This window comes from Pan troglodytes, chromosome 19 (genome assembly GCF_028858775.2).
Source record: "Pan troglodytes isolate AG18354 chromosome 19, NHGRI_mPanTro3-v2.0_pri, whole genome shotgun sequence".
Classification (NCBI taxonomy): Eukaryota; Metazoa; Chordata; class Mammalia; order Primates; family Hominidae; genus Pan; species Pan troglodytes.
In genome coordinates, this window is record NC_072417.2 from 56,477,205 (window position 1) to 56,499,730 (window position 22,526).

At 45.4% G+C, this 22,526-nt stretch overlaps 1 protein-coding gene and 1 long non-coding RNA gene across 2 annotated transcripts in view; both read right to left on the bottom strand.

Moving 5' to 3' along the window:
* Positions 1-4,113: 4,113 nt before the first annotated feature.
* On the bottom strand, positions 4,114-10,605 carry LOC134808961 (uncharacterized). Its single transcript, XR_010153269.1, has 4 exons — positions 10,381-10,605; positions 7,718-7,913; positions 5,960-6,087; positions 4,114-5,212 (listed from the first exon to the last, which is right to left on the bottom strand). It is a non-coding gene; the product is annotated as an uncharacterized LOC134808961 (long non-coding RNA).
* A 2,581-nt stretch (positions 10,606-13,186) lies between these two features.
* COX10 (cytochrome c oxidase assembly factor heme A:farnesyltransferase COX10) overlaps positions 13,187-22,526 on the bottom strand; it is a 141,200-nt gene continuing 131,860 nt past the window's right edge. The window contains exon 7 of the mRNA XM_024350477.3: positions 13,187-15,051. Coding sequence (XP_024206245.2) covers positions 14,648-15,051 — 404 coding nt within the window. The 3' untranslated portion in view covers positions 13,187-14,647. The remainder of the gene's footprint in view (positions 15,052-22,526) is intronic.

The window sequence follows — 22,526 nt, forward strand, 5'->3', positions numbered from 1 at the left end:
CACTTCCTAAGATTTGCAAAATGAAAAAACAATGCCCCTCTTCTTGCTAACGATGTTTATTTTGGTAAATATGGTATTTTTAAAGTAATTCATGTTAAAATGCAGTAGGTTTATTATTGTGACTTTAATTTTTTTTTTTTTTTTGAGATGGAGTGTCACTCTGCCACCCAGGCAGGAGTGCAGTGGTGTGATCTTGCCTCACTGCACCCTCCACCTCCCAGGTTCAAGTGATTCTCCTGCCTCAGCCTCCTGAGTAGCTGGGATTACAGGCACCTGCCACTACAGCTGGCTAATTTTTGTGTGTATTTTTAGTAGAGACAGGGTTTCACCATGTTGGCCAGGCTGGTTTTGAACTCCTCACCTCAGGTGATCCACCAACCTCGGCCTCCCGAAGTGCTGGGATTACAGGCGTAAGCCACCGTGCCCTTGTTACTTTTAAACAAATCTTTCAAAATTTTAATATCTAATATAATCAGTCCCAATAGATTTAATGCACCTAGATAAAAAGTTTTTGGGGTCTTCAGTAATTTTTAAGAGTATAAGTGGATCCTGAGACCAAGACATTTGAGAACCATGCTATTCTGTACCCTGCCTGAGGGATTCTCAATGAGACAGCAGCCTTCGGTCACTGGTGGTGACCGCAATCCCCGCAATCCCTCCTTAGGCTGTCTCTGCTCCAGTAAATTTATATTTGTGTACATGCACGACTGTCTACAAGCTAAAAGAAGTTTAAAAATACAACTGATATCCTTTCTCCGTAATGAGCTTCAGGTTTGGGTGAAATGGAAAATTAGTCCTTACAAAAAACTTTCCTTCAGAAAAGGAAATGGAGAAAAACTAACCCAGTTTACTTCACAGCTGGCTTCCCAGATGATCTAGAGCAAATTCCCCTCTTTGAGGGGAAGCCTCACTTCCCCTCAAACCCTCCTCTGTAAAAATTAGTAACGGGATGGAAATGATCCTCTCACAAACATCAACATCCAAAACATAAGGATTAGTTATAATTTTGGCAAGGAAACTCCCAAAATGAATCAAGCATGTTAATTTTTAAGCTATGTATAAAATAATAACGACTTAAGACAAATACAAATTTATACCATGAGCAATTCTTCAGTACCATGCAGCATCTTTAGTCTTTTCCTGTTGGTTTGGGAATATGTATTAGTGGCTCTTTTTAATTACATCTTGTATCCTTACAGCTTTCTAACCCATTATGACTTTAGTAACCCCAGAATGACATGGAACAGGTCTACAGCCTACACGAACAGTTCTCTCCAAATAAAGTTTTCACATTTCTTTCCAAGAAACTAATAAAGTGATGAAATGATTTAAAAATCCCCTACCTCCCCACAATAAGTATAAAATGCATACACGCATATTAGTTTATTTCTTGAAGTGATATGTCTTATAAATAACATTAAGTTTACTTTCAATACAAGGGATTTCTGATGCAAAAAATCACATTCCAGCCGGGCATGGGGGCTCACACCTGTAATCCTAGCACTTTGGGAGGTTGAGATAGGCGTATCACTTGAGGTCAGGAGTTCAAGACCAGCCTCGCCAACAGGGTGAAACCCCGTCTCTGCTAAAAATGCAAAAATTAGCCGAGCGTGGTGGCTCATGCCTGTAGTCCCAGCTACTCGGGAGGCTGAGGCAGGAGAATCTCTTGAACCCAGGAGGCAGAGGTGGCAGTGAGCTGAGATACCGCCACTGCACTCCACCCTGGGGGACAGAGCAAGACTCCGTTAAAAAAAAAAAAAAATCACATTCCATTAACAGCATACAATGCAGGCTCTTGCCATTTTTAGCTAAAATACAAAGAAGAAGGAAAGAAATCATCAGAAGGAATATCCACACATTCCTGAATAAGAGAGATGCGCACACAACCTAATGTCAGAATCTGGTAGGAATCACCGTTTGCTACAAAATAGACTGACAAGAGCAAGGATTTTGCCTCAGACTTTGCCTCCTGAAGCAGAGATAAACTAAAAGGTAAGATATAAGTTAAAACTTTAAATGTAAATTGGCTTAAAATATGAAATCCAATTGTATACTGCTTAAAAGAAATACAAATAGGCCAGGCGCGGTGACTCACACCTGTAATCCCAGCACTTTGGGAAGCTGAGATAGGTGGATCACCTGAGGTCAGGAGTTCAAGACCAGCCTCGTCAACATGGTGAAACCCCATCTCTACTAAAAATACAAAAATTAGCCGGGCATGGTCGTGGGTGCCTGTAATCCCAGCTACTCTGGAGGCTGAGGCAAGAGAATCGCTTGAACCCGGGAGGCAGAGGTTGCAGTGTGCCAAGACCGTGCCATTGCACTCCAGCCTGGGCAACAAAAGCGAAACTCCATCTCAAAAAGACAGAGAGAGAAAAAAAAAAAAGAAATACAAATGTATCACAGTAGCACACAGAAGAAGTAAAGGATAAGTAAAGGAATAAAAAAAAGAAGTGGTCCCAATACAAATATTGATCAAAGAATTCTAGACTAAATATATAACACTTATAGAGCCATAAGTTGATATAGTCTTTTGGGTGTTCAATTTAGCAATATGCATCAGTATTTAGCTTTAAAACTGGATATATATACTGACCCAGCAATTTCATTTTAGGACATTTTTCTATTTTCATAATTTATAAGAAAGTGTCTACATTTATAAGATAAATGTGGGAAAAGATTGCCCTGCAGGTATGTTCATCATAGTCTTCTTTCAAAAGACCTGTCTGGAGGTCAGCGATGTGGCCCACCACGTTGATGTGGTTCCCCTAAGGAGGTCCACGGGCTGGAGCATGAGTCCCAGTACCCTGTTCAGCCTAGCCCAGCCCTGACACAAAGAACGTCTTCTTTACTCTCCACTTATTCATGGTAAGATGATCTGGACCTTCTATATTGACCCCCAAACACTTTTCCATACCAGAGGGGCCTGTCACCATTAAAGCATTGTCTTGCTTCCTATCCAGAACTTTCTACTTGTACAGTGATTATTTTGTAAACTGTCAAGTATATCCAACACACAGACAGGCACATCTGTACACATGCATGCAATCACACATAGAGAAAAAAGCTGGAAATAAAAGAGAGCCAAAAGATAATGGCAAATAATTTATGAAATATAGCAATGCTACATTTGAATTTGAAATATCAATATGAGCCTAAAATATGTGTGTATATTTCCTAGTTCTGTCCTCTGAAGGAACCAGAAACACTGGCACCTCAATAGCAAGGTGCATGAAGCTCCCTGATCTCCATTCCTAAATGACCCCTAACAGAAACCAGGGGTCACTGGAGAAACAGTCAGGGCAGGAAGCTCACCATGTGAGCCTGAAAAGTCTTGCTGGATCAGAAAGTAAAGGAGTGTTTGGGCTAGTGGGATTGTGCAAGAAGTTCCCAGGAACTGCTTGATGAAGCTCCCACTGGCCATATTTTAAGGACAATTTGAGTGTTAGAAAGAATAATAATTACACTTAGATAAATAAAAATCCATGATCTCACAGTGATCATAGTAGAGAAGAAAAGGAAAATGACTTTTGACTTAGATGATAAAACTATGAAGTAAAACAACAACAACAACAACAAACCCTGAGTACTGTAAAAATCAAGGTAGTTGGTTTCCTATAAGGAAAGGAAGAAAGAGCTGACTAAAGGTTAATGCAATTCACTCTACCTGTTTTATGGAAGTTTCTGTTTGTATCTATCTTTTTAAATAAACAAACAAGAACACTAATGAATTAAATCTGCCACAAAATAATCTATTAAAAAAGACTAGAAAGGTGAAAGATCAAAATTCCATAGTTGATAGAGTTACAGATGATTTTAAATTCTCTTCCTTTTGTTTCTCTTTTTTTCTAATTTTCTACAGTAAGTATGTATTACTTTAGTAACCCAAAAGTAACAAAGGTATGATGTAACCTACCACACATCATGTACACAAGGCTGGCAGAGGCCGCACAGAGTAAGTAGAACACATCATGTATCCATCACTCTTTCATGATTTAATTATATGCACTTCTATTTTTTCTCAACCTGCCTTTTCACTTTCTTTCTTTTTTCCAAGATACTATAGAGACAGAAATTTAGTTACAGATGGCTGGATTAAGCACAACTCTTTGGTTAATATGCTTGAAATACTTTATACAGATCTGAGTTTCATCTTCAAAGCAATATAAGACAAGAAGATATGAAAATGTATGAGATGGCAAAATAATGAGACGTAAATTTTTTTCAATACCAAAATATATCTGGAACTCCTCTTCATCTTCAGAGTTGATGGCACATTTCTTCAGGAGCTGTGATAGCATAAATCTTTAAGCTTTGAGGTTGAATTTCATTTTTGGAAAGAACCAAAAATCATCCAGGGCCACATCTGATGAATAAGGTGGTTGATGAAGCAGGAAATGATTTTTTGGTTAAAAATGAGGTGCAATTGTAGAGTCACGGGATAGAAAATATAAACTAGTTCGGAAGTAATTCCAAAGTGGAATTCTTTAAGCATTTTGAGGCACTTTAGTGAGGAAAAAGAAAATGGAGAGCCTCCCTTAGTGAGTACTTTGAAAGAAAACTCATTCATCATTATCATTCCCTATCCATTTCTCTCACCCAGTGAGAATATAGCAGCCTCCGGCCCCATACATCTTGAGGCTGCCACCAATCTTGCCTAGGGAAACCTCCTCACTCTGTACAACTGTGTGCCTTTACTTGTTCTAGGAAATAGTTTGAAATTATCTGTCTTCTTCTCAAGGAATTGAGTCCATTCATTCATGATGGTCAGTTCCTCTACATTAAATTTTAATTAGAGGATGGGCTTCCTAATTTCCCTGGCCAGGATTGTTAGCAATTATTCCAACATCTTCCATGCTCTCGTTAACTAAAATCAACTAAATGATGTGTAAGAAGTCTCTGGTTGGGTGATCTCTTCCTAAGATGAAGTTCTATACCTGGGGTCATCTTTTACCCATAGTCTTCTCTGTGGATCTGCAATCTGGGGGCCGGAAGAGCCAGTATCATTCATGCCAGAACGTGCCTCTTGTAGCTTTTGCCTCTGAGCAGTTTTTTCTAGATCAGAGATCCAGTCCACCAACATCTCAGGGTAGCCTTTCCAGCAGGGTGCTCAGAGGCAGAGATGGGAGAACACCAGCAGACCAGCAGGCCCAGTCCCACAGTCTTTGGACTCTCTCAAGAAAAGAGATGAGGGCCCTGCAGTGTGACTGGCCTGGAGAGGAAAAAAATCACACTAGGTCCTGAAATCCATCTCCTCCAATCAGTACACTTTTAAAAGCAGAATATCACAACAATAACAAATGAACACTAAATAGGTAAATTTCAGCCTAAAGATCCAGTCATGCAGTAAAAACACTAAGTAAAGTTTCAAAAACAATATACAAAGGAGTGGGTGAGGAGCGTAAGATTGTAAAAGGCACATGGGCTGGAAATTCACTTACCTCGGCTCAGTATGCACTGTTGGTTGAACTTGGTGCTAGTCTCAGCAAACAGAATTAATTTCAAAGGCTCCCTTTTTTGACAAACTAAATTTATAAACACGGCTATTTGCTAATAAATGTGACCTTTAAATCACATTACTCTAAATACAGACTTACTCTGTGTACAGGCTAGGGGCGGAAAGCCTGGAGAAAATCCTTGAAGGAACTGAATAAGCTCTCCTCAACCACTCAGACCTTTAGCAGACCTCAAATGGCCCATTTCTGCTCAAGACTTCACCCATTCTTCCATTTATTCAGGAAATCCATTTTTAATCTCTCAATAACTAGTAGGCATCAGGTGCTAAGTGAATACTGTAGATACAGAAATTAATAGAACACATTGTCTTCAAAGACTTTGCATTTGCAGCCACAAATAGCCACACTTACACAAATAGTATCAGTTCTGTAACACTTGAGACACACAGGGTATACATTTTCTGGATAAAGTCATACTTTGAAGGGGAAGCGGGTCATCTCACCTGTGACAAGACAGACAGGAAGGCTTCGAAGAGTTGACTTTTGATTTGGTCCTGGAAGGATGATTATTTTTTGGCAAACAAAGAAAAGTTGGAGATCATTCCCAAAACAGGAAGAAGCATGAGTACAGCTAAGGAACAAGAGTGGATTAATATTTATTAAGCACCTACTGTGTACAAGGTACTCTGCTATCTCTAAAGGCAAAAAGAAAAAAAAGTAAAGCTAGTTTAATCAGAGTGGGTTATTAGATTGTTTGGAAAGGAAAATGTTCATAACCTCAAATAGCTGTGGTACCAAAACTGCATAAAGCCAAAAGTAGTAAAATGGTAGATTATACTACAACCGAACAACCTTTAAAAGACTGTCAGGCCATTCAAAAGCTTTCTATGATCTGTGACCCAAAATGTAGGAGTTGGGTGAAAAATAAGGGAGAAAAGGTGGTTAAAAGTAATCTTATAAGTATCTTAAATGCCCAAATTAGACACATGTAGTTTCGGTTGAAGGCATTGGAAGTCGTTAAGTTTTTGAGTGTGGCCACAACTGTTACTAGATGTTTGAGAAATTAATATAGCAGCAAGGTAAATATACTGATAGACCCAAATGAGAGAATATTGGAGAAAGGGAAACCAAGTATGTTTGGACATGGCTTTTGTTTAACATTTCTGTACTAAGTAGTGTTTTCTGGGCTGTTTCTGATTCCATTGCACATTATATTATGGCATTCCCTGTTCCCTCCCCTTGTTCCCTTGACACTGCCAGCAGCCTGTTCATTTCTGCTATTGTACTTTTCATCCTCTTTGCTATCTAAAATAGCTCATTTCTGGCTCTTCAACCCCAAAGCGTTTTCCTTAAGGGATTCCTAAGAAAGTGGAAGTGGCTTCCAAGCAACATTTTATTTCGAGAAGAAAGCTGCAGAAGTTTAAAGGTGCTGATTCAGGTGCTCTTGATGGGATTTGGCCTTAACCCTGACTGTGGCTCTGTCTTCCCTGAACATGGCGCTGGCTTGGGAAATCCCAGGGGATAGGGTGGATTTGGTTTAAAGAGAAGGTAGTAAAATGTCCTGGGTTGTCTTAGTGTTAATGGTCTTGTAATAGGCTGACCTATTAATCTGGGACTGTATATAAATGTGGTCTTTCTTTACAATAAGCTGGGACCACAGGTGTAAAATGCTCAGGACAGCCTCGCCTCTTGGCTGTGGGTGGGAGAGCCTGAGGGTCTGCAGAGGAGCTGGGCCCAGCCTTGGCTGGCACTCCTCTCCAAGACCCTGGGGCCCATTTCCTTAGAGCTCCTGACACCAAAGTCTCTATTACCAAACTGGAAGGAATTTCCCCTTCCTCCACCCTCTTCCTACCACATTTCCCAAACCTTTAGTCATGGGAAGGGAAGACTGCCTTCTGCACGCAGCCACTGATTGACTTGAGCCAGGCTCAGTGAATCAAAAATGGGCACCAACCCTGAATCAGACCAATTAAGACCTGCATCTCAATTCCAAGACTTCCTCTTTCTTACTAGGTTTGAGGAAGAAGCTTCTCCCAGCCAGGCAGTTCTTCACCCCAGAGGCAACCAGAGTTACTAGGTTTTTTGCATTTTTTTTCTAGAGATATATTATAGGCATGAGGGCAGGGATGTTTGACTGTTCTGTTCACTTCTGCATTCCCAGTACCTGAAACAGTACCTAGCCCAAGGTAGCTAAATATAGAGAAATAAAGGAATGAATAATTGTTTAAGGGTTCTCAGTGTCTTAAAGGGAGAGAGCTTACCAAGAGCTGTGGCCAGGATCAAGTCTTGCCGGAAGCCAGGGTGCTTCTCAACTTCCAACCACATGAACCAACACATTCCTTATTTTGATCAATTCAGTTTTAGTTGGAATTCCCGTCACTTGCAATTATGTGTCCAGATGGATACAGGAAGGTTGGTTAATGGTCAGCTCATGAGGACGCAGCGCTATGGGAATGGCTGTCTACAGACAGACAACGGGCTTAGTAGGGAAGAGTTTTTTCTGTTTGTCTGGTTCTGGGGAGATCATTTCTATTTTGGAGGTGACTAAGTGTCAAATGGCTGTGTGAGGGATCTGGACATCAGCCACAGTTTGGGTCAGTTTTAAGGCAAGCAATCCCATTCTTCCTTTTTGTCAAATGAATTCAGACCCTCTGACTGAATAGGTTGGTGGGTTATTCAGGTTGGGGAGACTTGGATGGAGAGAAAAATTGGAGGAGTTCCTGCTTTGAGCATCTTCCAGGCAGACGCAGTTGACTGAGGGGAACCGTGGGGCAATTCTGTTAGAGCAAAGGCAATGCACCTTGTCTTCAATGAACTGGTGTTCAGCACATCACACCACAGCAGGAGACTGCAGCTGGGACAGGCCAGGGAAGCTATTTCCCACGTGCCAGGCAGTGGGGAGATTCCAGGCAGAGGCTTGGGTGGCCAGGGGTCTGCATTACTGGGGGAGGCAGGATTATGTGAGCGTGAAGGGGTAGGGGCCGGCTGAGGCAGCCTGGGTCTTCCACTAGAGCTGAGACCAGCAATTGAGATATTGGTGACCACAGGCAAAGGGAGAAAAGGGGACATGAGAAATGCAAGAGGTACTCCCCTCGAGTGAAGGCACCATCTTGTCCTCAAACTGGGACCCTGGGAATATCCCAGGATCTTCTCTCACCCCAATCAACCCTGTGGAGTTTCCTCTGCTCTCCCTCTCCCTCATCTGCCCAGATTGAGACCCATTATTGCTCCCCTGGTCTTCCCAGTTCTTCCCATCCACCTTCTGCTCTGTGGCCTGGATTTTCTTTCTAAAGCACAAACATGATCATGCTACTTTCCAGCTTTACTCTTCAATGGCTCCCTATTGCCCTTAGGGTAAAGTCCAGGTGACTTAGTTGGGCAAACATAAAGTTGGCCAGACCTGGTCCCTCCGCTTCTCTCTTCAACGTCATCCTCCAGCTCTTCCTGGCCCCTACCCTCCAGCCATGCAGAACTGCGAATGCTCCCCAAACACTCGATGCCCCTTCACCCTGGGCCTTTGCTCACCCTGCTCTCTGCTTGAAGTGCCTTCTCTCCTCTCCACACTCCCTAGTAGTGTTTGGCCTAATGACCAATCGCCTATGCTGAACTATTTCCTTTGAGACACAGAAACACAACTGCGGTGATGCGTAGACGCTAGACTATCCCATAAAAAAAAAAAAAAAAAGAGCCATGGGCTGGGCTGAGTGCTCGGTTTGGCTCAAGTCCCCTTATAGAGTCAGGGCCTATGGCCAGACCAGCCCTGTGACAGAGATGGAGCCCGGAACGAAGGACCCTGAGAGCCAGATCAAGGGACACAAGAGCCAGGATCATGGAGAAGCGGATGTTGAGAAGCCCCCAGCCAGGCTGCACAAAGGCAGCCCCGAGTCAGGTGGCGGGTCCTGAGAGTGTCACAGGCGAGGTTGGAGGATTCTAGGTTAGGAACGGGGTTTGGGGGCGGGTGGTGGGGAGGGGAAGGCTCCTTCTACTCCCACCTCATGGCTGCATTGCCTCTCTAGGAAATCTCCGGAGTGAGCTCCCGGGGGCTGGGAATATTCGGGTGCATCTCGCTCCCCGACACGAGGCCTCACACATAATCTCGTGCTCAGTGGGCACAGGAAAGCTGGCTGCTGGGCAGAAGGTGGCTCTCCTCTCAGTGGGTCTCTGTTTTGGTTCTTGGCTCCTTGCTTTCCGTGTTTGTTGAAGCTGGGGAGGGCCGGGGACCTTGTCTGGTGTGTGTGGCTTATCTTCTCCAGATTGCCTTGGTCACCTTGCCTCTCTTTGGACGTTTGGGGTTGGGTGGGGTGCGGTTACTCAACCAAGAACTTTGCTTTGCCTCGCCCACTGTGTGCTGTGCGGTCGTCGCCCCGCTCTCTCCTGAATCCCCGGCTCTGGCCCCGCTTTGTTGAGTGGGGAGCCCTCAGCCAACAGCAGCTTCACAGCGCCCCAGCCTGCAGCGCCCCCTGGCTGCCGGCTTGTGAGGAAAGACAGGCTTTTCCCACGACCCTGGAACCGCACCCTCGTTCCCTGAATGGGGCCCACCTGCCCTCTTGACCTTCTCTGCAACTGGGAGTCCTTATTGTCTTGGCTTCTACTTCACAGGCAGGTCCCCAATTTATAAACCGGGAATGGTTCCCTCATTTACAGTGGCCTGGATGCATGATGCTGGTGCTCAGGAGGTGAAGCCTGAGCTCCTATCTGGTAGGAATGAGTTAAAGCAAAGACTTTCGCGGCAGATGATGAGGGATGAAGATGGAGACAGACACTAGATTCTCTGCTAATGCATTTAAAAAATAAAAATATTGGTCAAGAATCCAACTTAATTTACTGGGCTGAAAACTCTGTTACCAAGTAGTTGAGTCAAGGTACCCCTGAAGATACAGAAAATGATGAGAACTGATGAGTCAAACTAGGAAGAAATAGTCACTTGCCTTGATTCGACTTTGGCAGTTTGCTTCACGAAGCAGGCAGAAACGTGCACCTGTTCCAGATTCAGTCACAAGGGGCAGGCATGTACCAATCTCCTCCACCTTCAAGTGCTCCCGCCACCTCCACCTCCCACCATGCCATAAAAGGTACTCATTCATTCCTTTCATCATTGATGGAGCACCCATCACATGGTCATTTATGGATTGTCTTCTGTTGTAGGTGCCTGTGGAGACAGCAGTGAGAAACAGACATTTCTGCCCTGCTGAGTTTACGGTTCAGGGGTGGTAGTCGGTAGTCAATAACAAGTAAGTGAAATGTGTATGTCACATATTAATAGGTGCTATGGGAAATGAATATGTCAGGAATGACAGTGGCAGTGGAGGGGGGGTGGAAGTTTGAAGTTAGAAAAGGCAATTCCAGAAGCAAGTAGAAGCAGTGGGGCGGTGGCCTGGAGGCAGTGGAGTGCATTCTGGTTAGCGCAGCCTGGGGACAGAGTCCTGAAGTTGGGAGTGGGAACAGTGATTGCAGCAGCCAGATAAGGACTATATAGAAGCCATCTTTTCTCATGGAACCACGGGCCATCAATACCTTTCCAAATCCATTCATTATTTATCCCAGGCTAACAGGCCGTTTCTCTCTGACCACAGGGACCTCATATAACCCAGACGGGGTTATTCTTTTATTTATTCAGGAAGAAGCATTTATTGAGTGCCTACTCTGTGCTAAGCATTGTTCTAGAAGTTGGAGATAAAGCAATGCAAAGATACAGTCCTTGCCTTCATGGAACTTATATTGCAGGGAAGACAGACATTAAATAATGAGATATGTAAATAGACATAGAACATGAAATAGTGTTAATTGAGGTCAGGAGTTGGAGACCAGCCTGACCAACATGGTGAAACCCCATCTCTACTAAAATACAAAATTACCTGGGTGTGATGGTACCTGTAATCCCAGCTACTCTGGAGGCTGAGGCAGAAGAATCGCTTGAACCCGGGAGGCGGAGGTTGCAGTGAGCCGAGATCGCACCATTGCATTCCAGCCTGGGCAATAGAACGAGACTCCATCTCAAAAAAAAAAAAAAAGCAAAGCACAGCAAGGAGGTGGGGACAGGGGTGCTATTTGATAAAGTGGCCAAAAAAGGCCTCTCTAAGGAGGTGTCCTCTCAATGAAATGAGAGGACCCCACACAGAGGGAACAGGAGGTATTAATATGAATACCCCACAGCGGGTGTGCTTGAGTATTGAAGAAAAGCGTGGAGATCTGTGGGCAGGGTAGTAGGTGTGGCAAGAAGGTATTTCCAAGATCAGAGATGGGAGCAGGACCAGATGGCATGGGACCAGGTAGGAAAGCAACTACAGTGTGGAGAATGGGAATGGCAGGATCTGCCTGGTAGCTTAGAGGGATCATGCTGGCTGCCATGTGAAAAACAGACAAGGCTGGGACAAAGAGGAAAATAAACTGCAGGCATGTCTTGCAGGCATGTGTCTCGGATAGATGCTTGGTTCAACCAACCTGGTGGTGGTAGAGGAGGTTAGCAGTGGTCAGATGGGATTTTCAGAGGGCTCAAACTGGTGGCATCACGCAAGCTGAAGTGTGAGGAGTGAGGCATGATCAGAATGCAAGCATAGAGTTGTCCCACGCTGGTGGATACCTTGCCTCTCAGACGCTCTGTGATGTGCATGGCAGAGTCCAGCCACTGAGTGATGGACTCTGAATTATTAAGCGAACATGAGAGCCTCTTTGATCCAGAGCGTATCTTCACATCTTACAATTAGGAAATAGTGGCCAAAAGATGCCAAAAAGTGTAATGTGTCCAGCAGGTCAATTATATTTGGGTTTCCAACAAACAAGAAGCAGGTATATTGCTCTCATTTCTCCAGGCTGGCAGATATGTACAGCAGTTCTCCCTTATCTGTGGTTTCTCTTTCCACTGTTTCAGTTACCCATGGTCAACCAAGGTCCAAAGATATTAAATAGAAAATGACAGAAATAAACATTTCATAGGTTTCAGATTGTGTGGCGTACTTAGTAGTGTGATGCAATCTAGCGTCACCTGCTTGGGACCTGAATTATCTTTGTCCAGCAGATCCATGCTGAATACTGTCCCACCCATGAGTCACTTAGCAGCCATCTCGGTTATCAAATCCAACTGTGGTGGCATTGCAGAGCTTGTGCTCAGTAAGCTTTATTTTGCTTAATCATGGCCTCACATAGTGATGCTGGCAATCCAGAGATGTCAGAGAAGCCAGAAGGTGCTGCTCTTAAGCGAAAAGGTGAAAGTTCTCAACTTAATATGGCACAGAAAGATAAATACTGCATGTTCTTACTTCTATGTGGAATCCAGAATAATCAGACTTGAAGCAGAGAGTAGAATGGTGGTTAGAGAGGCTGGGAGTTGAACGGAATGGGTACAAGATGGTGAAAGGGTACAAAGTCAGTTATGATGAGTACGTCTCCTCCCTTTGACGTACATCACACACTGTGTGAATGCAGGAAATAATGTATTCTAATTTCAAAATTACTGAGTACACTAAAAATGTTCTTATCACAAAAATAAGTATCTGAGGTAATGAATACATTCATCAGCTTGATTTCATTATTTCAATTGTCTTCATAAATCATAACATCATTTTATTACCTCATAAATATACACAACTACAATTTGTCAATTTACGAAACAAAACCAACCTCCCACGCACCCTCTGCCAGCTCTTGAAGGCGTGATCAAGTGTCAGTTCTACCAAGAACTGTGCGAACTCAGCACAGGATGATTACTTCCAATGACGTCACACACACTCCTGTTCTTGTATACCATTTTATTGTGGAAGGAAAAGAGAATCAATGAATTGTACAAATGTGAAGGCTGTAACAAGTTGTACAGGCTTTTTCCAGACATTGCTATGCAATGTTCTCCACAGTAAATAACCTGGGGGCAGCCAAGAGGGAAGATTTCAGATAAGTGCAAACAGTGATTGGATGTTATCTACCTACAATCCCTTTAGACATTGTTGAGAGAACTCTGTTTAAATGTTGTTTAACTCTCCCACCCCGACCAATGAATCCCTACGGACCAGCAGTGCCCTGGGAGACTGAGTAATGAAAACATCCTGTCAAGCTTCAAGACCTTTGGGCAGATGGGACTCTGCAGACCCGTGGGAGCACAAAGGACTAAAAAGCTGCAGGTAACCGTGTTTGGTAACTGAGACCACACCTGGCCACAGGATAACTTGCAAAATTCCCAGAACCCTGCTTCTGGCTCTTAAAGCCATTGCACATGTGGAGGCTAATTTCTGAATTCAGGAGATATCAGGATGGACATGTATTTTTCACCCAAGGGACAGGAATGTGAGCTCTGTGGGCTGGTTAGCCCAGCACACCCTTCTTCCTAACTTCCCTTCTCAATACAGCCTTGAAAAAGCCGTGCTGTGTAGCAGAGGAGTGGCGACCCACAGTAGTGACTCCAGAGGTACAGTAATGGGGTGGGGGCCAGAGGTATCCGGCTGGTATTAAGTCCGGGGCTACCCTTTTAGAAGGAACTGCTTCCAACAGTGTCTATATGTTAACGTGAACTATAAAGATGCCTGTGACTCCTTGGAGTTCTGAAACGCTCATACGCAATGGGGGTGAAGGGAGGACAGGGGCTGGCAGTCCAGCTTGAGACTCCCAAGGCAAACATGTGGAATCCCCCCAGTGCACAGCAGCCGGGTCCTAGCTATTGGTATTGTTAGAAGGACTATGGTTGAGAATGTGTGGGGTGGGGAAAACCAAAAATGCAGGCCCTGGCTCAGTCACCAGGAAGGGGGTGCTCCGAGGCCTTTGAGGGACCTGAGCTCACAGAACTACAGACAGCAGATCATGAGGCTCACACCTTCTGGCCACCAAGTGCCACTCGGCTGGGCATGTGGAGTGTGCGTGTGGTGTGGTGGTAAGGATGGAACCAAAAGAGGAAGCTGTGTATGTGTACCCCCATGTGAGGAGGAAGAAACAGAACAGAGGGTGGGGTTGGAGGAGAGATGTATAAAGACCCTCAAAGGGAAAAATAATTCCTTTTTTGTATTCACTGACTGAGCTGATGCATTTCTTATTTGGGGAGCATTTTGGGTAATATTCTTTAAAAAAAAAAACTGTCAAGTGAACACTGAGCACCAAATTCGTTTATAATCTTGTTCTAAACCCAGCAATTTCTCTTCTTGTGTTCCAGAATTACCACAACATGCTCGCCTGGCAGCGGAGGGAAAGGGGCGGTGGGCGTCCCAGTGCTCTCAGCTGGGAGGGGGCCCTGCGTCCCCGCCTCCGCTCGGCCGCTTGCAGGTGAGCATGAGCAGCAGCAGCAGCGGCAGGTGCCACAGGCTGCAGAAGAACAGTCTCCGCGAGCTCCTGCGGTCTGCGTCCACGTAGAAGCGGAAGCCGAGGTAGGAGATGTACGCATTGATGGGAAGGGCCATGATGGGGAAGGTCCATGTGGTGATGTCCAGGACAGGGGCTGCTGCGGACAGCACGAGCAGGGCCAGGCAGTGGCGCAGCGCCACGCGCCGGCACAGGCCCGGGTGGGTGACCGACATCATGCAGTAGCCGCCCCGGGAGTAGTCTTCACGGAGGCCCCAGCTCAGGGCATTGAAATGAGGAAACTGCCAGGAGTAGAGGATTCCTCCCAGGAGAAATGCGCCTGTGCAGGGGTCAGGGAAGGAGAGGGAGACAAAGGCAGTCATCACCAGAGATTTCCAAAGAATGGTTTCCTCTCCTGGGAGAGCCTGCCTGGCACCTCAGAAGCTCTGCCACCCTGTGCTCTCATCGCTGCCTGCCTACATCACAGGGTGGTTGGGAGACAGGTGCCTACATCAGGCTGGTGGGGCAGCCGATGAGCTAAGATCCCTCCTTTCTCACCTGGGGGTGCCAGTGTGCCTGGGGGCAGGAGGCTGTGGGGTCTGGCTCAGACCCTGCTTCACAGGGGGGCTGCCTGCGCTGCAGGACGCTTACCATCGCTGGCTCCTGCCCACCTGATGCTCCTCACACCTCCCCACATTGTGGGGAGCAAAGAAGCCCCTACACACGGGCAAACACTTGTAGGGAATTCAGTATCTACTTCAGTACTACCTCTGGGTGCAACCATCGTGCTGGAGCGCTGAGCTCCATTTCCGCCCGCTGGGACCCGGGTGTGTGGCTTCAGGCAGGTGGAAGCAGTGCTGTAACCTGGAGGACGCTGCAAGTCCACTCCGCCTGTTCTGTGAACCCTGGCTCCCTTCCTAGGGCAGTCAGTGCTCCTGGCTCAGCACTGACACAGAGCTGGATGTACCTGCAGGCGGGTGCGTCACACCCTGGCTCTGATCTGTTTACCTCTTTCACCAGGGCTTCCAGGGCACAAGCCTGCCACATTCCTCTCACCATCTCCCACAGCCTGGCACAATGGCACAAGCGGGAGGTGTCAAAACCACATGTGTTAAATAAAATGAGTCACAAAGACAAAACGGTCCCAGAGTACAATGATAACTTGTCTATGGCTTTGTAATTTTTCAACAAGGATGTAACACCCTGAGCACCATTTTGCCCCTTTCTCTGGAACAGTCTCCCCAGCACCCACATGGGTGGAATGAAGGCTGCTGTTCGCTGAGCTCCTATTATGTGACAGACCCTACTCTCACAGTTTGCCCCATTTAATCTTGACCATTGGATTTTGAGGTAGATTTATAAACTTCATTGAAAAAAAAAATTAGGCAATGTCAAGTTCTCCAAAAAGAGACGGAAGAGCAATTCAAAACAAGGCTGCTTGATTTTCAGGCCAGGGTCCTTCTATGACATGCACGAAGCCACCTAAGGACAGGCAGCAGGGTGGGGGCTGGAAGGCAGGGGCTGGTTATTCCTGTGCAGGTGACTGAGTACTCGCGCAAAAAATGCTCCCCGGGCGCCTACTATGGGGTAAGCATCGTGCTAGGCACTGGGGATACCATGGCGAGCAACAATCCACACGTGCTGCTGCCTGCACCGAGCAGACCCTTCAGTCAAGGAGGTAGACATCAAGAGCCACACTAGTGACTCTAAAGTCACCACTCCAAATGCAGTGAGGAAAAGTGCATGGTGCAGTGAAGACACATAAGAGGAACTGACTGAGTTTAGGGGACCAGAGGAGGCTTCTCTGAGGAAGGGATGTCTGAGCTGAGCTGGAGAGAGTGGTGACTTTGTCAAGTCAGGGCTGGTGGAGGGGGCAGTATTCATAAAGGCCTTGGGGCTGGAAGGTTTGAGATGTGTGTGGTGTAAAAAAGAAGATTAACACGTGTTAGGAGTCACAGAACTATATATATTTAAAAAGTCAATTTTATTGCATGATTTAAAAAAAAGGAAGGTGGTGTGGTTTGGCTGGAGTGCTGAGAATGACAGGGAAAGTTCTTCAGGACAAGGTTGGCTGGAGTGCAGTGGCATGGTCTCAGCTCACTGCAGCCTTGATCTCTTGGGCTCAAGTCATCCTCCTGCCTCAGCCTCCTGAATAGCTGGCACTATAGGTGCGCGTCACCAAACTCAGAAAACTTTTTAAAACAACTTTTTGTAGAGATGGGGTCTCACCATGTTGCCCAGGCTGGCCTTGAACTCCTGGCCCCAAGCAATCCTCCTGCCTCAGCCTCTCAAAGTACAGAGATTACAGGCGTGAGCCACTGCACTCAGCCTTGACTTTGCTATTCTAAAAGCAACAGAAAGCCACAGAAGGATCTTAATGTATAACAGTGCTGAGCATGTGTGCCTGCGTGTATGTGTACCTCTGTGTGAGTGTGTGCACCTATGTGTGTAGGGGGTGAGGGGAGGGGCACCAGTGCTAAGCGATACTATTTGTGAAGGATACACTGGAGGGGCCTAAAGCAGGTATGGAAGGACCAATCAGGAGATGAGCAGTGAGGGGATGAAGGATGACAGTAGTTAGGATCAGGATGGTGACAGTAGAGATGCAAAGAAGATAAATCCGGAAGGAATTTGGGAGGCAAAAGGGACAGGATGTGCGTGCAGTGTAAATAAGGAGGGGAGGAGAGAGGGAGGAGGTATCAATAGCAAGTCCTGGGCTTATGGATCCATAGAGATGCCACTCACTGAGACAAGCAGGGAAGAAGGGGAGAGGAGGTCATTAGTGTGACCTTGGGTGTGTTCAGTCTGAGATGCCTTTGGGACACCCAAGGGGAAAGTCACTAAGAGGGTGTGGCAGCCAGAGTGTGGGTATGGTCTGTGATAAGCAACTGTGAGCGTCTTTTCCTGAGCAAGCCACAGGGTCCAGGCAGACATTTACGTGTCTGCATTTCCTACCTGAGGTGAACTTCTTAGGGTATGTTCACTTTCCCGTGAATCTCCAGGCATTAGAACACAGAAAGTATGTAATAATATTGTAGTAAAGTGCGCCCAAACTCATCATGGGAGCCAATTAAGTTATCCCCAAGATCACTGTTTCCCAACACCGGCTTGGGAACCAGTCAGGCAAACTACAGGATTCTGTCTATCTTCTTCTTCCCCTCCTCTGGAACCACCTTCTCCATGGGGTCCCTGGCAGAGAATTGAGAGTTCACCAACCCACGGTGTCATCTGCCCTGGAAAGCACCATCCTGCCCAGGGAGAGAAGAGGTTGAGAATTTGTAACCACAGTCCTATTTCAGGTAATGAGGATCTTTTAAGTCCCTGGTCTGTGGGAATGTTCAGAAAAAGGGAGCTGGGGGCTACTGCTAGGCAGAACTCACCAGGAGACAGAGCACTTTACATAATGCAGAATACTTCAGAAAATACGTCTGGGGCTATAAGCCACTGAGGGGCCCCTGTTTGTGCAAATGCCAGTGAGCATGAGAAGGAACCAGCTCCTCCTTTAATCTCTGATCTGTATTCCTCAACAGCGGAGAGTGCAGAGTGACACTAGGGGCAGGCTTTGCAAGTCATCTAAAAGAAAGGAGGAGGATTTTTAATGCACATTGTTCTGGGGAGAAACTTAATCATTTCTGAGTTACGTTTATCAGACGGGGCAGTTGTAGCTTATCAAGCGGAATTTGTGTGGGTACAGATGATTTAAGAGGGATGAGGGCCTCCTTTTATATCCATGAATAGTTTTCTGTGGCTTCCATAAGTCAGTCAACCCCTTTTCAGTCTTCCAGTATGGAGGAAATATAACAAAGACCTGATTTTAGGGTCCCTATTTCAGTAGGGTTACTGTCAAATCCCCCAAATTCATTTTTAACTTTAAATTTTATACATATATATATATATATATAATTTATATATGTATAAATCTTAGTTCATGCAAACACACTCAATTTTAATGCTGATAATATGAGCAGCTATTATTCATTGAATCCATTAACCTGGTAAACAGATGACAGGTGTCTCACATGTAGGCACAATTCTGGGTGCTAGAAAGGCAGTGGCAATCAAGACAAAGTCCTGCTTAAAGTCTAGAGGGAGACGGACATAAACACAAGTAACAGTGCTGATGGCTATTTTGAGACTAGACTCAAAACAGGGTAATGCAATGTGGGTGACTTGAGACTGAGTGCTCAGGGAAGGCCTTTCCATAGTTGGCATTTAAGCCATGACTCAACTAATGGCAAGGAGAACTCTACTGGATGCTGGGAAAGGTCCCAGTAGGCCTCTGAGACAGCATGGAGGCTGGAGTGAGGAAGGGAGAGTTACAAGATGGGGCTGGGAAGGCATCTGGAAATCAAGATAAGGAGTGGGGTCTTCCCCCAGCGCAGGGGGGGAACAGGCTGGGGGTCGAGAGACAGAGGGGGTGGCAGAGGGGGGTTACTCAGGTGGGGAACCCTAGGATAGACACTGGTGAGTGTGCTCACGGTAGAGACACGAACGGTTTTACTTTTGACTATTTTAAGTTTCAGGTACATAACAGACATCTCAGTTGAAATGCCTGTGGCTTTTACGTGCCAGGCAGTTACACATATGCTTTTGAATCCTTACAACAACCCCGCCTATAGGTATCATTATCATCATCTTATAGATGAGAAAGATTAATTTGCCTGATGATATTCAGCACTACTGGCACAAGATATTAGCACCTTCTGTTAGAATGTGGTTGGTTATCTGGGGCAACATAGCAAGACCCCATCTCTACAAAAAATTAGGCAAGGTGCCACGTGCCTATAGTCTGGCCTACTTGGGAGTCTGAGGAGGGAGGATCGCTTGAGCCTGGGAGTTCTAGGCTGCAGTGAACTATGACTGCACCACTGTACTCCAGCCTGGGTGACAGAGCAAGACATCAATTATTAAAAAAAAAAAAAAAAAAAGTTGTTGCCACACATAGACTCAAGTTTGTGACATTCCCACATCAGTGGACTGTTGGGTGCTCTGGGTAGAGGAAGGCTTGCTGAAAGAAAAAATTGCAGAAGCATTTTCTAGTACCTTAAAAAAAAAAGAGAGAGAGAGATCTGTTTTAATGACAAAACTATCAACTAGAAGGCACTTTTTCTTGGCAGTGAGTACTGCTAGGGAATTAAAAAGGACAGAGGAAAGGTTGGAATGCTCAGGTGCAACTGACGGAGTAAACAGGGTGATGCAAGTAGACTTCTTTATATTTTGATGGTAAATAAAGTGACCTCTGGATTTTAAAGCGACTGGTAAGAGGAAGCGTTGTCAGAGTCTTGGGGCGTGGGGTCACGCTGAAACTTTGAACACGATGTACAGAGAAGCCCAGCCCCAGCTCACGAGCTGTCTCAGATTCAAAGAGTTTGCAGTTATGACAGCCACAAGCACGGGGGAAGTGTCTTTCAAGAAAAACAACATCAGTGATAACTTAGAAATGGGGGAAGGAATCAGATCATTCAGAGCTCAGTGTCTGCTTTGCTCTAGAAATGGCTCAGAAAGAGCAACCTCAGCTGGGAAAACGGCTAAAATACCAGCTCCAAATGTGAGATTTTCCTTGTCTTTCTCAAAAGCCCTCCTTTTTTGTGTGTGTCAACCGAAGTATTTTGTTTTGCTCAATACACTTTTTTCAGTAATGCTTCTGCTTAAAATAAACATAATTAAAGAAATCATTTTCCTGAGAGTAGCATGCTGTTTTCTGTAAGACGAAATTGGGTGTGGGTTTGGCTCATGTCACAAATGAAGGAGGTTTGGAAATCACAGCCTAGCCTTAATGGATTGTAATCAGAAAACCACCACCCACACACGGCTTTACTTGATATGCTTCAACTGCCTCTCCTCCTATAAAAGATGAAAACAAATTACTTTCTTCATCAAGATAAGGTGAACTAGAACAGGAAGACTTGAATTAGTGCCGGGGCTGTGGTGGAACCCACCTTCCTTGTGGAGTAAACATAAAGCACTCAGTTGACTAATTCAAAGACCTCACCTTCCTTCAAGATAAGTATTCTACTCATCTCCTCTGCCTCAAGCTCCTAAAGCAGTCCATTTTTATTGGGTCTGTCATCTATGACAACAAATCTGGACTGTGTGCCCCTAGAGATAGGCACAGTCTGTTTTCAAAGTCCTCTGCTGGTGTCTGGCCAGGAAGAAAGACAACACAAAGGGATTACAGCCCATGGTGAATGTTACTTAGTGCAGGGCAGGAGAACACTTAATTCAGCCTTGAGAGGTCAGGGAAGGCTTCCTGGAAGAAGTAATTTGTAAACTGAGATCTAAAATTGGTCTCTGAGTTTCAGTCCATTCACACAAACCATGTGTTTTCGACTTCTTTTAACTGTATCTTCCCATTTTCCTACCTAACCCTGCACAATCTTTGTACACATTTGGTTTAATCATGTTTGAAAGAAATGTCCACTTCTCTTCTGTTAATCAAATACTTGCTAGTCTGTGAACATAGAAAATTCTGAAAATCTAGGTGGCATATCTGTAGACATGGCTCTCCAGAGCACAGCAGCTTCCTGAGAGCATGGAGCCGAAATCCCACTGCAAAGGCAACTCCACAGAATGTCCAGGTGTGCAGGGCATCGTTACTTCCCTCCTTACTCAGAAAATGGAGAAGGGCACATCTGCTGTACTGTATGTAAGAACAGCTGGAGGGAACCCTCATCCAGTGGCACCTGGCTCTGATTAGAGGGCTGTATTAGGTGGGGCAAGGCTCATTAATGTCTTCCTGATGACTCGTTGAAAATGTTATGTATTTTTATATTCTCTCGAAGCATCTATCAAACATTCTACAACACACAGACTGGAGGAGAATCACAATCATTTCCACCTCTGCCCATTGTCCAGAAATGCTCTTGTCCACAGCACACCTCCATCACTTTGCTGACAAAACTAAGGCAATTCCAGCTAAATGGTATCTGAATGGAATGGAGACAAAAATCCTCAAGCTGGAGCTCTGACTCTGTCAGGAAATTCCTTGTGGAATGGAGTTCATCGGTTTCAGCTTGTTTTCTCTCACTGCCCAGTGGGCACCTTCCCACCCCTACCCCCCAAACCCATTGTCACTCACCATCCACGCATGGCCTTGCAAAGGATAAAGAACCCTAGCTCCAGTGAACCTTGGTGCTGGGTTTGGGAGGTCTTCCCTCACCAGTACAATAGTCTCCTCTCTGATGTGGCCCACGGTAGCGCGTCTGCTCCATGACTGGCTCTATTTGTGCTTTCAGGGTTATGTGGTTATGTAGACTGGGGGCTAGCTGGGGAAGCAAAGCCAAACCCAGGGCTTCATGGTCACAGATTTCAAAGCCTTTCTTTTGAGGGGCAACACAAAGGAGCTTGTGAAACAGATCAGCCTCAACAGTGCAATAGACTTCTGTGGTGCTGCAGATAAAGGGAAGAGGATGTGGGGCCAGTTTATCAACTGCACAGGCGACAAAAGGGAAGATTAAAAGTCCCCTGAAAATAGGAAATAGAGTGGGCAATAACTGCTTGCCCTTGAAGAATTCTTTGCTAGTAGTTTAGGAATAATGGAGAGGCTCAGTGGGCGGGAGGGAGCTGGATTCTCTCCTCTCCCTCACCTCATTGTGTGCTGCCGCCCTCCAGGCAGAGTCATGAGGAGGTTTCACTTAGAGAGAAAGACGGGAGTAAAGGAAGCAAAAAGCTCTGACTCTGAAAACAGTGCTCCCCTTTTTCTCTTCTTGCCATTTCCTTGGAAGGACGTTTCAAGCACCTGTGAATTCTCTCTGAAATTCAAATGCTTCCTACTCCCTTAGCTCATATTGGAAGGTCTTTCCATCTTTATCACTT